The 13,171-nt window shown below is 34.9% G+C and overlaps 1 protein-coding gene across 1 annotated transcript in view; it reads left to right on the forward strand.

The window, feature by feature from the left end:
* Nucleotides 1-5,872: 5,872 nt before the first annotated feature.
* LOC129745906 (fringe glycosyltransferase-like) overlaps nt 5,873-13,171 on the forward strand; it is a 157,915-nt gene continuing 150,616 nt past the window's right edge. Inside the window, exon 1 of the mRNA XM_055739285.1 lies at nt 5,873-6,870. Within this exon, the coding sequence (XP_055595260.1) occupies nt 6,715-6,870 (156 nt within the window). The 5' untranslated portion in view covers nt 5,873-6,714. The remainder of the gene's footprint in view (nt 6,871-13,171) is intronic.

Consider the following 13,171-nt stretch of genomic DNA (forward strand, 5'->3'; position numbering starts at 1 on the left):
GCTAGATCTTTGCTGGCTAACCAAGACGAGTTCTTTTTATTTTTGAAAACTCAAAACATACATATTGCTGCCATCACTGAAACTTTTTTAAAGCCAGACAATAACTTGAAAAGCAATGCTTTCTTTAAAATTTTACGAAATGATCGACTTGATCGACAAGGTGGGGGTGTAGCTATTGTCATCAATAGTCGTCTCAAATTTAGACTTCTTCCTTCTTTCAATACAAAAGTCTTAGAAACAATTGGAATTGAATTAGAAAGTTCTATGGGGAAAATTATAATTGTTGCCGCATATTTGCCTTTTCAATGTAGCGGTGAACAGAAAAATTTTTTGAAGGGAGATTTACAAAAACTCACCAGAAATAAATCTAAATTTTTTATTATTGGTGACTTTAATGCAAAACACCGATCTTGGAATAATATTTCATCAAATTCAAATGGGAATATTTTGTTTAATGACTGCTCTGCAGGTTATTATACTGTTGAATATCCTAATGGGCATACTTGTTTTTCTTCAATTAGAAATCCCTCCACAATTGATTTGGTTCTAACGGATTTAGGCGAGCATTGTAGTCAATTAGTTACTCATGCGGACCTCGATTCAGACCACCTTCCAGTAACATTTTCTTTATCCCAAAGTCCCATTGAAAACCCTTTAAAATCAACTTTTAACTTTCAAAAGGCTAACTGGGAGCGATATATGAATTTTATTGATCGTAATTTAAATGTAAACGTTCCACTGAATTCAATAGAAGATATTGATTTGGCTGTAGAAAATTTGACAACTGCAATAGTCAATGCTAAAGCCGCTTCAATACCTAAAGTTAAACATAAATTCAATCAACCTTTAATTGATGATGATCTTCAGTTTTTGATACGACTGAAAAACATTCGTCGACGCCAATATCAACGTACTAGAGATCCTTATTTGAAATTAATTTATTGCGACCTTCAAAAAGAGATCAAACGTCGTTTAAATTTCATTCGTAATGAAAATTTTGCTAAAGCAGTAGAGGACATAAAACCCTACTCAAAGCCATTTTGGAAATTAACTAAAATTTTGAAAAAGCACCAGAAGCCAATTCCTACTTTGAAAGATGGGGATAAACTTCTTTTAACTAATTCAGAAAAGGCTCAAAAATTAGCCCAACAATTTGAGTCTGCTCATGATTTTAATTTAAACGTTGTAAGTCCAATTGATGCTCAAATTTCCCTAGAATTTGATGATATTCTTTCTAAGCAAAATGTGTTTGAAAGTTCTTGTGAGACAAATATTGATGAACTTAAATTGATTTTCAAAAAATTTAAAAATATGAAAGCTCCAGGGGAAGATGGGATTTTCTATATTCTTCTTAAAAAGTTGCCTGAAAGCACTTTAAATTTTTTAGTTAAAATTTTCAACAAATGTTTTCACTTGGCCTATTTTCCCAATAAATGGAAAAATGCCAAAGTAACTCCAATTTTGAAACCTGGAAAAAGTGCTTCAGAGCCTTCAAGTTATCGACCAATTAGTTTGCTTCCATCTTTAAGTAAACTATTTGAGAGAGTTATTTTGAATAGAATGATGATTCACATTAATCAGAATTCCATTTTCCCTGATGAACAATTTGGTTTTCGTCATGGACATTCTACTACACATCAACTTTTGAGTGTAACTAATATGATTAACGCTAGCAAATCTGAAGGTTATTCAACTGGTGTTGCTCTTCTTGATATTGAAAAAGCTTTTGACAGTGTTTGGCACAAAGGTTTAGTAGCTAAATTAGCTCGATTTGATTTTCCTGTATATCTCACCAAAATTATTCAAAATTATTTGACTAGCCGAACCTTACAAGTAAGCTATCAAAATTCATGCTCTGAAAGGACACCCATTAGAGCTGGTGTCCCTCAAGGCAGTATACTTGGGCCAATTTTATACAATACTAGCTGACCCGTTGTGCTTTGCTACACCTTCCGGAAATAAATGTAATTTATAAAAATTTATTCAAATTTAGATTTTAGAGAGCATTTTTTTAAATCAAACCTCATCATACTTCAGAACCAACAACTTTGAATTTAGAGCTGCAGCTGCAGTTCTGAATTGCAATTCAAAGATGGTATATATTATTTACTGAAACTTGATCTCTAAACTCTTTTTTCAAGATCTGAAATTTGTACTCTGTACCCAAAAAAACCTTTTTAAATATGGTCCCTTCTTTGAAAAGCTCTTTATCTTAAATTTACATGGGAGCTCTACCATCTTTTTCAATTTTGTCCCCCACTGCTTGAAGAAGGTAGGCAAATTTAACCGGCTCGATACCCAAACAGCACTTATCATGGTATTGAAAAAGATATTAAATTTGTTATGTTTTAAATACAGTGCAAATTTCTTTTTTTTTAAATAAATTTACTACGGTAAACATATAAATATTTAAAAAAAAATACCAGTTGCATCACTAAATAAGTTCTCAGCGTTTTTTTTTATTTTCTCTTTGAAAGTCAAATATTCAAAAATGTTGGCAAAAACAAATTTCTGAGTTTACATTTGTCTCGTATATTGGGGCAAGTGTCAATGCAAATCTTATTTACAGATGCGTCAGAGTAATGGCTTTAAAATGGATTTAATACGAATTCCTGTTTTTTGTTCTATCAAGTTTCACTGATCGATCTGCAGTATTCCTGCAATATAAATTTATGTTGGTTACTCCACTTTTAACGAATGCTGTTCAATATCCGCTGCACTTTCAACATTCGGAATACCCCTTCTGGTCTTTCCAACATATTGAATCATTTTGAAAATGAATTTCTTAAAAGTTCGACGTTTGCCCTTGCCCCACCGTGTAAGTTGACAGAAGGGAATATTGTTTTTAACACTTTAAGGGTAAACTAAAAATTTCTTTTCAAAATTTTGCGTCCAGTTGAATATCAGTTCTAACTAAAGTCTCACTTTTCAAAAACGAAGCGGATCAATAGTCTCTTTCATGCAGCCATGTAACACAAAAACACTTTTCATGTTAAGTACGTACTTGAATTGGTATGTAAGCAAAAAGTACGATGGTTTTTTTCAGAATTATTTAAAATAAAAAGCTCCCATTTTCATTTCTAAATTCGTTTCAGTTGTGTATTTGGGCCGAAGTAACAATTTCTAGAAGAAAACATAATTTTTAATTTTTTTTTAACAGAAAAAGTTGAACGTTTGAACATGTTCTAATGTTCCTTGAATGAAAAGTCGAATGCTGCCTACATTAACACAAACTAAATATTGAAGCATTTTGGCAAATCTTTCAATTGGTTTTAATTCGATTGATAAAATACCAATCCGTGTCACATCTAGGCGTCATTTATTACCACGTGCTGTGTACAAATCAAATAAGCAGGAAAAAACACATCTAGGTTGCATATCGCCCCCACGTGTTTGAGAAACAGGCGCCTTATTGTTAAATTTTCCAACAATCAATGAACAGTGTGCTTTGGTTACTATCCTCTTGCGACGACGTTTGTTCGCCCATGGAGACGAAAAACAAACCCCTCAAAGAAAATATGCTTGGTTGAGAAATACGCGCCAAAATATTCCTACTGATCAGTATGCTATGCCTGGGTTACTTTCCTTTGGCTCGCGACGCCTCGACCATAGAGACGAAAAACAAACCGCCCAAAGGAAAAAAAAATCTCAAGAAAATGGATGTCATGACTTTAATTTGTTTCGAAAAACTACAAATTTTGTATGGAAGCCCCCCTTCCCTTAAGTCGGATGGAGTTTTGACTACTACAGAAACCATCCCCGGCCTCAAAAACCCTCAGATGCCAATTTTGACGATGATCGGTTCAGTAGTTTCCGAGTCTATAGGGAACAGACAGACAGACAAACATTCATTTTTATATATATAGATTTTTACTTCTGATCTTCCTGATGTACCAGAAGGAAAAGGTAGAAGATTATTTGCTGATGATACTTTGCTTTCAGCAAAAGGTCGAAATTTACGGGTGGTACGCAGTAGATTGCAACAAAATTTAAATTCCTTTTTGAATTACTTGAAAATGTGGAAAATTTCTCCTAACGCTTCCAAAACTCAACTTATTTTATTTCCCCATAAGCCAAGAGCAAATTTTTTAAAACCTAATGAAAATCATTCCATAACTTTTAATGGGGTTTCATTAGAATGGTCTGATCACGTGAAGTACTTGGGACTTACACTTGATCGGAATCTTACTTTTAAAAATCACATTGAAGATATTCAATCTAAATGTAATAAATACACTAAATCTCTTTATTCTCTCATCAACAGGAAATCCCGGTTGTGTCTGCGAAATAAGATGCTCATCTACAAACAAGTTTTCCGACCAGCGATCATGTATGCAGTTCCGATTTGGTCTAGCTGCTGCGCGACGAGGAAGAAAGTCATCCAGAGGATTCAGAACAAAGTTCTGAAAATGATTTTGCGGCTTCCACCTTGGCACAGCACCGAAGATCTTCATCGGATTGCAGGCATTGAATCTATCGAAGAGATGGCCAACAAAATCATCTCCAACTTCAGAGGCAAATCGATGCAGTCTTCCATCGCAGAGATTCGTTCTCTTTATGTTTAGTTTAATTTTAAGATAGTGTTTAGTTTTAAGTATAAAATATTTTTGCTATTACAGGATGTTCTCCTACATTAAAAACTTGATTGCGCTCAGCAAATTTAAATCTTATAAATAAATTTTTATAATCTAGTTACTTATAGGGCTATGAACAGTTCATTATTGAGCTGAACACCTAGTTTAATGCAATAATGTAATATAAGTGTAATCATGATTTGATACAAATAAAGACATATTTAAAAAAAAAAAATTCCTTAATAGAATAATATTCATAAAACCATGCTTCGAAACGTACACGTTACCATTTCGGATCCCTAAGGGCTTCGATTTGTTGCTTCAGAGTGCAGACTGCGATTGCTGACTCAACTTAAGCGTATTAAAACACGAACCCACCACCAGCCAGCTACAATACTTTAGCGACCGCGAGCCGCAATCCACATCCACCCTAGCCTGCAAGTCAGCCCGGCAAGCATATGAATTATGCATGTGATACACTTTAGGCTTCAGCGCAGCGCACAACAGAACGCAACTTCAGCAATAACAATAACTGCCGTGGTGGCGTGGATAGCTTACTTTGGACGGATCCGGTCCTTCAAACCGGAGAGGTAGGGTGACCATTTCAATCCACGATCGACTCTCTCTCTCCATGCTCTCTGTTTCGGTTCTATTCGGTTTTTAGTTATGAGAGAATTTTTCACCGGCTCTCTTCTCCTGTTTGTTCAATATCATTAAAAGTAAACGGAAGAACGATCATGTTCGGAGAAAACCGCATGCTTCAGCCAGACCAGCCAGCAGAAAAAAAGAAGAGCGAACCAAAAACAACAAACGATAACAACGCTTAAACGATGAGTTTAAATCCAATTTTTTTTTCCTCGATCGGTTCAAATTTGTTTTGAACACCGACTGCCCGGTCGGAGGTGGTTTAAGCCGGTAATATTTCACTGAGCGAGTGAGCGCGGTAGCGCGAAGAGAGAACAACCGATGATAAGTCCGGTATTCAGTTCGGGGTTTTTGAGAGAATCGCTACAGGTGGTTACCGACCTAAGCCATCGGAATCAGGAGCAAGTTGTTGATCGAGTCGCGGGACCGCCGGAATGTTTATCGATCGCATTCTGCTCCAGTTTAGAGCGCCTCGTTTGTTGTTTGTGTTCTCTCCCGAGAGTTGAAGTTGCTCTTTTTACTCTCTTTTAAGCTTACGATCTACAGGAATGAATGGGGAATCGCGAAAAGCGAACCGCGCTGCGGCTTGATAGGCTGCTTAACTGCCCGAGCTAGGGGCTTAATCAAACCGCGCTGCCCGCCGGATCAGTCTCTGCTGGACGTTCCTTCGTGCTAGGTAGGCTTTACGTTCGGTTTGTTTTCGACTATTCGGGTCCATCGTGCGTTTCCGTGTTTTAATCAATCGCTACGTGTGTGTACATATAAGCGGAAAACGGTTCGCGATCGGAAACACCCGGCGAAATAAATAATCCGGAGCGTGAATTCGGTTCAACCTTTTTGTGGTTCTTTGAATTTCATATTGGTTGATTGTGTATATGCTAAACAATAGCGTTAGTGGAGAAATTAGCGCGGTGCGGTGACGATTTGTTTATGGATAACTGGTGCAGTAGTGACAGAAGAAGGCGACTCGAAAGGCCATTCTACAGTTTGTCCCCGGAATAAATACGAGAATGTCTCAATCGGGATTATACGGGCGTTTTCGTCTCCGTTGAGGGTTCATTTATCTTAATCGAATAAAGTGTATGCAGTGTGTGGCGATTCAAACAACTGGTGTTTTGTGTTGTTGTCGGGGTTTTATCAATGAATCTGTCAAAAGTTTGTGATGGGTATTTGTTGTGATGGTACTCCAGATTGTGGACGTTGATTTGGTTGAATAATCAACTGGGAGAGTGCAACGGATGCACACGAAAAATTTGGTTCAGTGTCAGTCGGGAGATGGGAAGAAATAGTGATTAATGGAGTGTAAATTTTGTGAGAGTGCGTTGTTGTCAACTCTGTGTCTATAAATTGGTGAAAACTTGGGATAACACTACCGGCTTACCGAAATTGGTTCTTCGCAATTCTGGCGGCTGTCAAACTTGTCACTATTCTCACCGCGGCTGCACGTCAAAATGCCAGTGTCCCTGCGGAGGACGGGCAGCACGAAGCAGCTTCTATGAGGTGTCTTAAGAAGAAGATGAGCCAGGTCTTCTCGTTGACCCATCGATACAAACGAACCCTCCAAGCGATGGCTATCGGCAGCTTCCTGATCTACATGACGCTGGTCCTGTACCAGAACGTCTACGGCTACAGCGGCGATAATAGACTGCAGGTAAGATCGCAAAACAAGGAAAACAGCCCCGGAAAATCTCAACCATGTTGGGGTCCAAAATTCCGGACCTTCCAACAATTTAATTAGACTTCACCGTCTTGTATCGGAACGGGATAACACAAAACCGAAAAACCCCCCGAAGAAGTAAATCGTCAAGTGTCAGCGAAAAATTTGAAATTTTTCGTTCCCTTCGCCTTCTTATCGTCATTGTTGATACGGTTTGCTGAACCACCATGCAATCCAGTGTGTCCGGCTAACAATCCTGGATCACGCAAGTCTGGACGCAAAAGCAAAAAACAAGCACTGCCGTCGGTGTTTTGTAGAGTCTTGCTTGCTTGCTTGCGTTCTCGTTTTGCTTTGTTTTGCTTCGCAAGATCTGCTTCCTCCGGCTCCAAGTTGGTTGGTGGATATCGATCGATCGGTTTGGCCGATCGAGCGAGTTCCGTCTGACGCTTTTGGTGTTTTATTTCGATTCTAGGGGGAATCCAAAAGTTTAGAATTAAACTTTTTTTCATGGATGACTAAAAGATTATTTCTTTAAATTGAAATTTAAGGATTTTTAGTGTCAATATTCAATTTATAAGTAGGTACATTTTAAGGCAAAAAGATGAGCTAGATGTTAGATTCAACTCATCAAACAACTTGGAAAACCAAATAGATACCTTGTTACCTAATTGATCAACTATATAAGATTTGTTTTTGTAATGATAACCCTTCAAAAAATCACATTCACTACGATGAACTTAAATTGAATAAAAGTTAACTTCCTTACTTCCTAAGAGCAAGGTCACTCGTGTTAGGGAAAAAGTGGTAGAAATGTTGACACTTGTAGCTCATTTTGAAAATTCTACCATGCAAAAATGTTTTCAACATCTTTGGGCGTTGAATTTTTTTTCCAGCACTGTTTCTATTTCAGCCGTATGTGATAGAAATCGAGCTATTTTTGCATCACAGCATGCGAAAATGGAACACGTGTTGCAAAACAAATTGAAGGCTGAATTGAATTGAAGATCTTGAAAATGTTTTTGTATGGTGAAGTTTTCAATATGTGCTATACAAATGTCAAAATTTCTACCACTTTTTCCCAACACCAGTGAACTTGCTCTAATAAAAGTTAACTTCCTCACTTTTTTTAACGTTGGAATATACACTTTGAAAGTTCACCGTTCAATTCAAATTTTAAGTACCGTACACTGGGGGAACTTTGTTAATATTTTACATTGATTTTTCAAAACTTTTTTTTCCATTTTCGGATTCTTTTTCGTAACACATGAAAGTTTCAAAACTAATTTTCAACCAACTACAATTACACGTTTAACAAACAACACCAAAACAATTAAGATACCATTCAACCATCAAGATAAGATTATCGAATATTTCTGTTGTTTTTTTCTTCGAAATTCACCGGTTGGATGGGTTCCTGGTAATTTTTCTTTGAAATTTGCTTTTGGAAAAATTGAGTAGATATGCTCTTCTATGAACAAATCCAAATTGAGTATAATAGGTCCATATACATAAAAAACTATAAGGCAGCATGAGGATACTTGATCTCTGGGGATACTTGATTCCTCATCTCGAAACTGGAATGTCTGAATGAAAAAATTGGCCAAAAAACAAAACAACAAACAAATTTAAAAATTTCATTTTTTGAGTTATCACAATTTATTTGAAAAATCGAGCAAAATGTGACTTATGATCTTTTTTTATCATTTTAAAATGTTTCCCACACAAAAAAAACAATATGATAAAAATATTTAGTCCAATATACAAAGCAATAGTAAACTTTCAATTTATTTAAATAAAACTTTTCCAAAATGTATGTTATGTTTTCACTTGATCGCTTTAATCCAAAAAGAATTTTTTTTCTTCTTTATGGAAGTTGACCATTGCTTAGCACGAAATTGTTAATATTTATCCAATGACTTGTATTCATCCAATAATTTCCTTGTAAAAAGGACTCAAAAAAGTGCTTCTATTTCAAAATTATAAATTGCGATGAATATAGGGTAGTGGACAAACTTTCAAATCTTTTGCCTGACACTTATAAACTGTGAAAAGAAAACTAATTTGACCAAAAAAGTTAATGGAACTTTGAAATTAATTTTTACGGCCTTATCGGTGAAACCGTGCTTGACCAAAAAATAAGAATGTAGTGAAAATGCTTCTAAAAGAAATTTCCACCCACTCATTTTCCACAGCTGCTATTTTCTTCTTATCTTCTTCTATCCATCTATAATTTTCAAATTTTGAAATGTTCTCATTATGAAGGAAAATGAAATGGAACTTTCATCTTAAGATTTTGTATGATTTTTGCCAAAGCTAAGGGCACCCTGATTAAAGGATCAAGTCTTCTTTTATTTTTCAAAATATCCCAATTCTAAGCCAAACGAAAACGCTTCTAGTTCATTTACGGGTTCATGTATCGATTTAACTTTTACAGCACGCTGTCAGAAAATTCAAAAGACGGTTATCTGCAATTTTTTTCCAAAAAGATATGATGAAAATAAGAAAAAGGGATACTCCCCAGCCGACTTTTATGGCTAAACCGTTAACAAGCTGTAACCAAAATGAGCTATCAATGCCAAAACGGTAGCATGATTGAACGTCACAATTCTCCCGATAGCAAAATTTGGTATCATTAAATTGTCCTAATATTTAAAGATGATGGCAAACCAACACCAAAGTAAGTCCTACGCTCCTAGATATTTCCTATTGAAACTCCTTTTGTTCATATGAGACTTCTATCAATTATCAAATTTGGTGAAAATTATAACCCAATAGCATAAAGACTTTAAAAATAAATCAATGACCATTAAAAATTTTCCATAACAGATTGAATTAAGCTAGCTTATTTCCCTCAATGTGGTAACATCAATAAATAAGCGAATTAATAGGGCACAAATAATTGAAAAAAATTACAACAAATGTTATAAAACTAATAAGCAATGAAATATTTGTGAAATTCAAATAATTTATCGGTATATAGAAGTTTGTGAAAAAATACTTCAGCAAATACTTATTTAAGACATTCTATATGAGGCACTAAATGTTATGAAATTTCGAGGTAAGGACTACTTGTTAAGATTTAATTTTAAGGTCAAAAGATATAATGAATTTTAAAAGGATTTTAAGGGAGTGAACAGAATTTGTAATGAGTGAAAGAATGTATTACTAAAATTGTTTTTTTTTTTAATTTCTTTGCCTCGTTTCTTACATTAATTTAATATTATATTTGTATGTTATTTATTTTAACATAGAGTATACTTAATGGAATTTAAAAATAATCTTTGTAATGTTGTATGTAAAGTGGTTGTTTTGATGCTTATTGAGTCTACGTTAGACTGGCCCAAATTTGGATGGATAATTTTTACAACTTTTTTTTCAATGCGGCAATAAAACAGCTTATAAGAAAAAGGAAAGTAAAGTATGGGAATAAACGAACATGTGTATCAAAAATGTATGTCGGCATTTCGGCATCTCCGAAAACCGATATGAATCTCCCAAATTTCAACAATCTACTTTAGTTTTAATAAAAATCGAAAAATAAGTACCTTCTTTCATTGAGTTTTGTTTACGGAAAAGCTCAAACTTATCTTGCTATCCGATACATGATTGATTATTAGAGCGTTTCGTTTGAGCAAAGAAAACAATTCTAATTTCGAATGAAGGCATAAGACTTGTTAAAAACGGCAAATCTGAAACCCTATAAATAAATATGGTCGCAGCAAGCTTTGCATTCAAAGAAGCTCATTTGGTTATTGCATGGAAATTCAAAAAAATTATCCTTGTTGGCTATTGCTAGTGAAAAGATTCACCTTCGTTTTTCATGCAAAATATAGCGCAATCTACACCACAAGGCTGACTAAATTGTAGATGTTCATAAAATTAAAACCCACAAAAAGGAACGAGCTCATCAATTTTTACTGCAGCACTGCAACAGCAGTTGATTTTCATCATATTTCCTACGATTCAAACCAAATCAGCTGGAGATCTGCTGGAGCCTTTCCTCAAGTTACCAAAAGTTCGGATCACTTAAAGAATGAACTCACAAGTTCACATAGAGCTGTACAAAAGTTCTGTGGAACTTTTTTGCTGTTCAAAATGCTATTTCGAGGTCCATGCAACTTCATTTTTTATCAAGTTTAACAAAAACTAAAAAAAAAGCTTTAAAGTACTGTTTTGGTTTCTGTTTCTACTTTTTGGAAACTTTAAAGTTGGTATGAAGAAAAACAATCTACTTGTTATGTACTTCTTATTTTTTCAACATCGAGTAACTATCAAAGGGTTGCAAGTCTTTTTGTACAGATCAATGGTTCGTAAAAAAATCTCTGTTGCACTCTTTTGTAAACTTGAAAGTTTCAACGGGCGTTCGAAAGAAACTTCGCAATATAGGACCTTTAAAGTGGAATTAAAGGCTATTAGGATATATTGACAGTTTTACACGAACACCACCTTAGCAGGAGGCCTCAGCCATAACCTCAAACCATGGGAGAACAGAATCGATTTTTGAGAAGGGCGCACGATAAACGCGTTTTTCCGGTACTCATATCGACCAATTCGCCCTGTGGAAAAACGATACACGGTGTTCGTGTTTTGATTTTTTTGGACGTTTAGGGTTGCCAAGTGCATTGATATTTGGAAATTGATTATATTTTTTAATTGCATTGTTATTGCATTGTAATTGAAAAACCTTTTCATAAGTACTGAGAATTTGTAATATTCCCGTAGATTTCTAGAAAAAAATGAAATGCAATTAAATGCGTAGAAATTGATTGCAACATTTGTCTGAACGGAATAACAACTGCCTGTATCGCACACTTAAACGATGTAGCGAATTATGTGGATTTGTTTATAATAAGAGCATGCAGGAGATTATTTTCAAAGTCAACATAGACGGGCTTTCATTAAATTACTTTTTTTGTAACAGTTAATGATTTGGCATTCGTTTAGAAGATAGAAACAAATTTTGAATCTTTCAAGCAGTATATGAAAACATATTTCAGATGTTTTAAATTCACCTTGAAAATTCATTTAAAAAAAATGGCTTATCTTCATTGATTTTGGGACGCCTCATGATGAATTCAAACGTTTAGCTGTTGACATTTAAAAAATTTAATCAATTCAGAAATATTATAATTAGTTGAAATCAAACAAATACTGATTTTAGTAACACACCTAGCATCACTGGTGAGGCCGCCAGCGAATAAAAGTTTGAGGTTATGGCTGAGGCCAATTTTTCGCCAATACTATCGTCCGTATATACCCTTATATTCGACTTGTTTCGTACTGTGTTTGTAAAACAAACACCTCGTTACTTGGGAAACGACAATGTGAAGTACACATTAAGTTCCGGAAGAACTTTTTAACCGCTTGAAATAGGAATGAAGTAGAAATTATGAACTGGATAGTCGTTTCAAAGAAAATCATCACACCAAGTAAAATCGTTGTCAACTCATGATGTTCATATGGAGCAACAAATATGTAACTCGATTTTCAAACGGTGAGCTCGGGTTCGAAGCTTGGTAAGAACATGTTATTTAAATGTGAGTTAGTAAACAAATATGATTGAGTGATTTGAATCCAATTTGGCGGACTAGATATGGCGACCTCGTAATTTTTTCGATTTTTTATACTGCTTATAAAAGTGCTTTTTGAGGCTGGTTTGAAATTGTTTAGCAGTTTATGCGAACTTTTTGTCAACTTTCAAGTTTGTTTGCTACTTAAAAATTAAGCTGAAAATAAGTTGTATTACGATACACAATTTAGCTGATCAAACCTGATAGAGGAATGTTATCCGAACTTTTGGTTGCTTGGGTCTTCGGCAGAAAACCCGTGTTTTCTTTCACTCAACTATACAAAAGCGATTTTACTCCCGCACCACAATAAATTCAACTGTATTTGATTGGAAGAACCTTAAAAATATTTTTAATTTTCTATTAAAATTTTTGGAAAACTTTTACTGCCGAAAAAAACACGGCTTGGTTATTCAGTAAACGCCTACTCTCTTCGATTCGATTCGACACTTTCTAGTGTTTATTTCTCAGACTTGGCAAAATAAGCTTTCGTTAAGGTATTATTGCACAGGGAAGAACATTTTATGTGATGTCTGTTTTAAAAATTAATCCTGGAAGATCGGCGTATATCATCGATAGCTAAACTAGGCATCATTAATCCATTATTTATTTTCCTAGAGAAGGAATAGTATTTAACTTAAATTTTGTTTTTCCTGAAATCATTTTGATACAGTGTTCAGCCAACCTTTTTCAAGGAATTTCGAAAGCACAACGAAGCCTTATTTTGA

Source organism: Uranotaenia lowii, chromosome 2 (assembly GCF_029784155.1).
Source record: "Uranotaenia lowii strain MFRU-FL chromosome 2, ASM2978415v1, whole genome shotgun sequence".
Classification (NCBI taxonomy): domain Eukaryota; kingdom Metazoa; phylum Arthropoda; class Insecta; order Diptera; family Culicidae; genus Uranotaenia; species Uranotaenia lowii.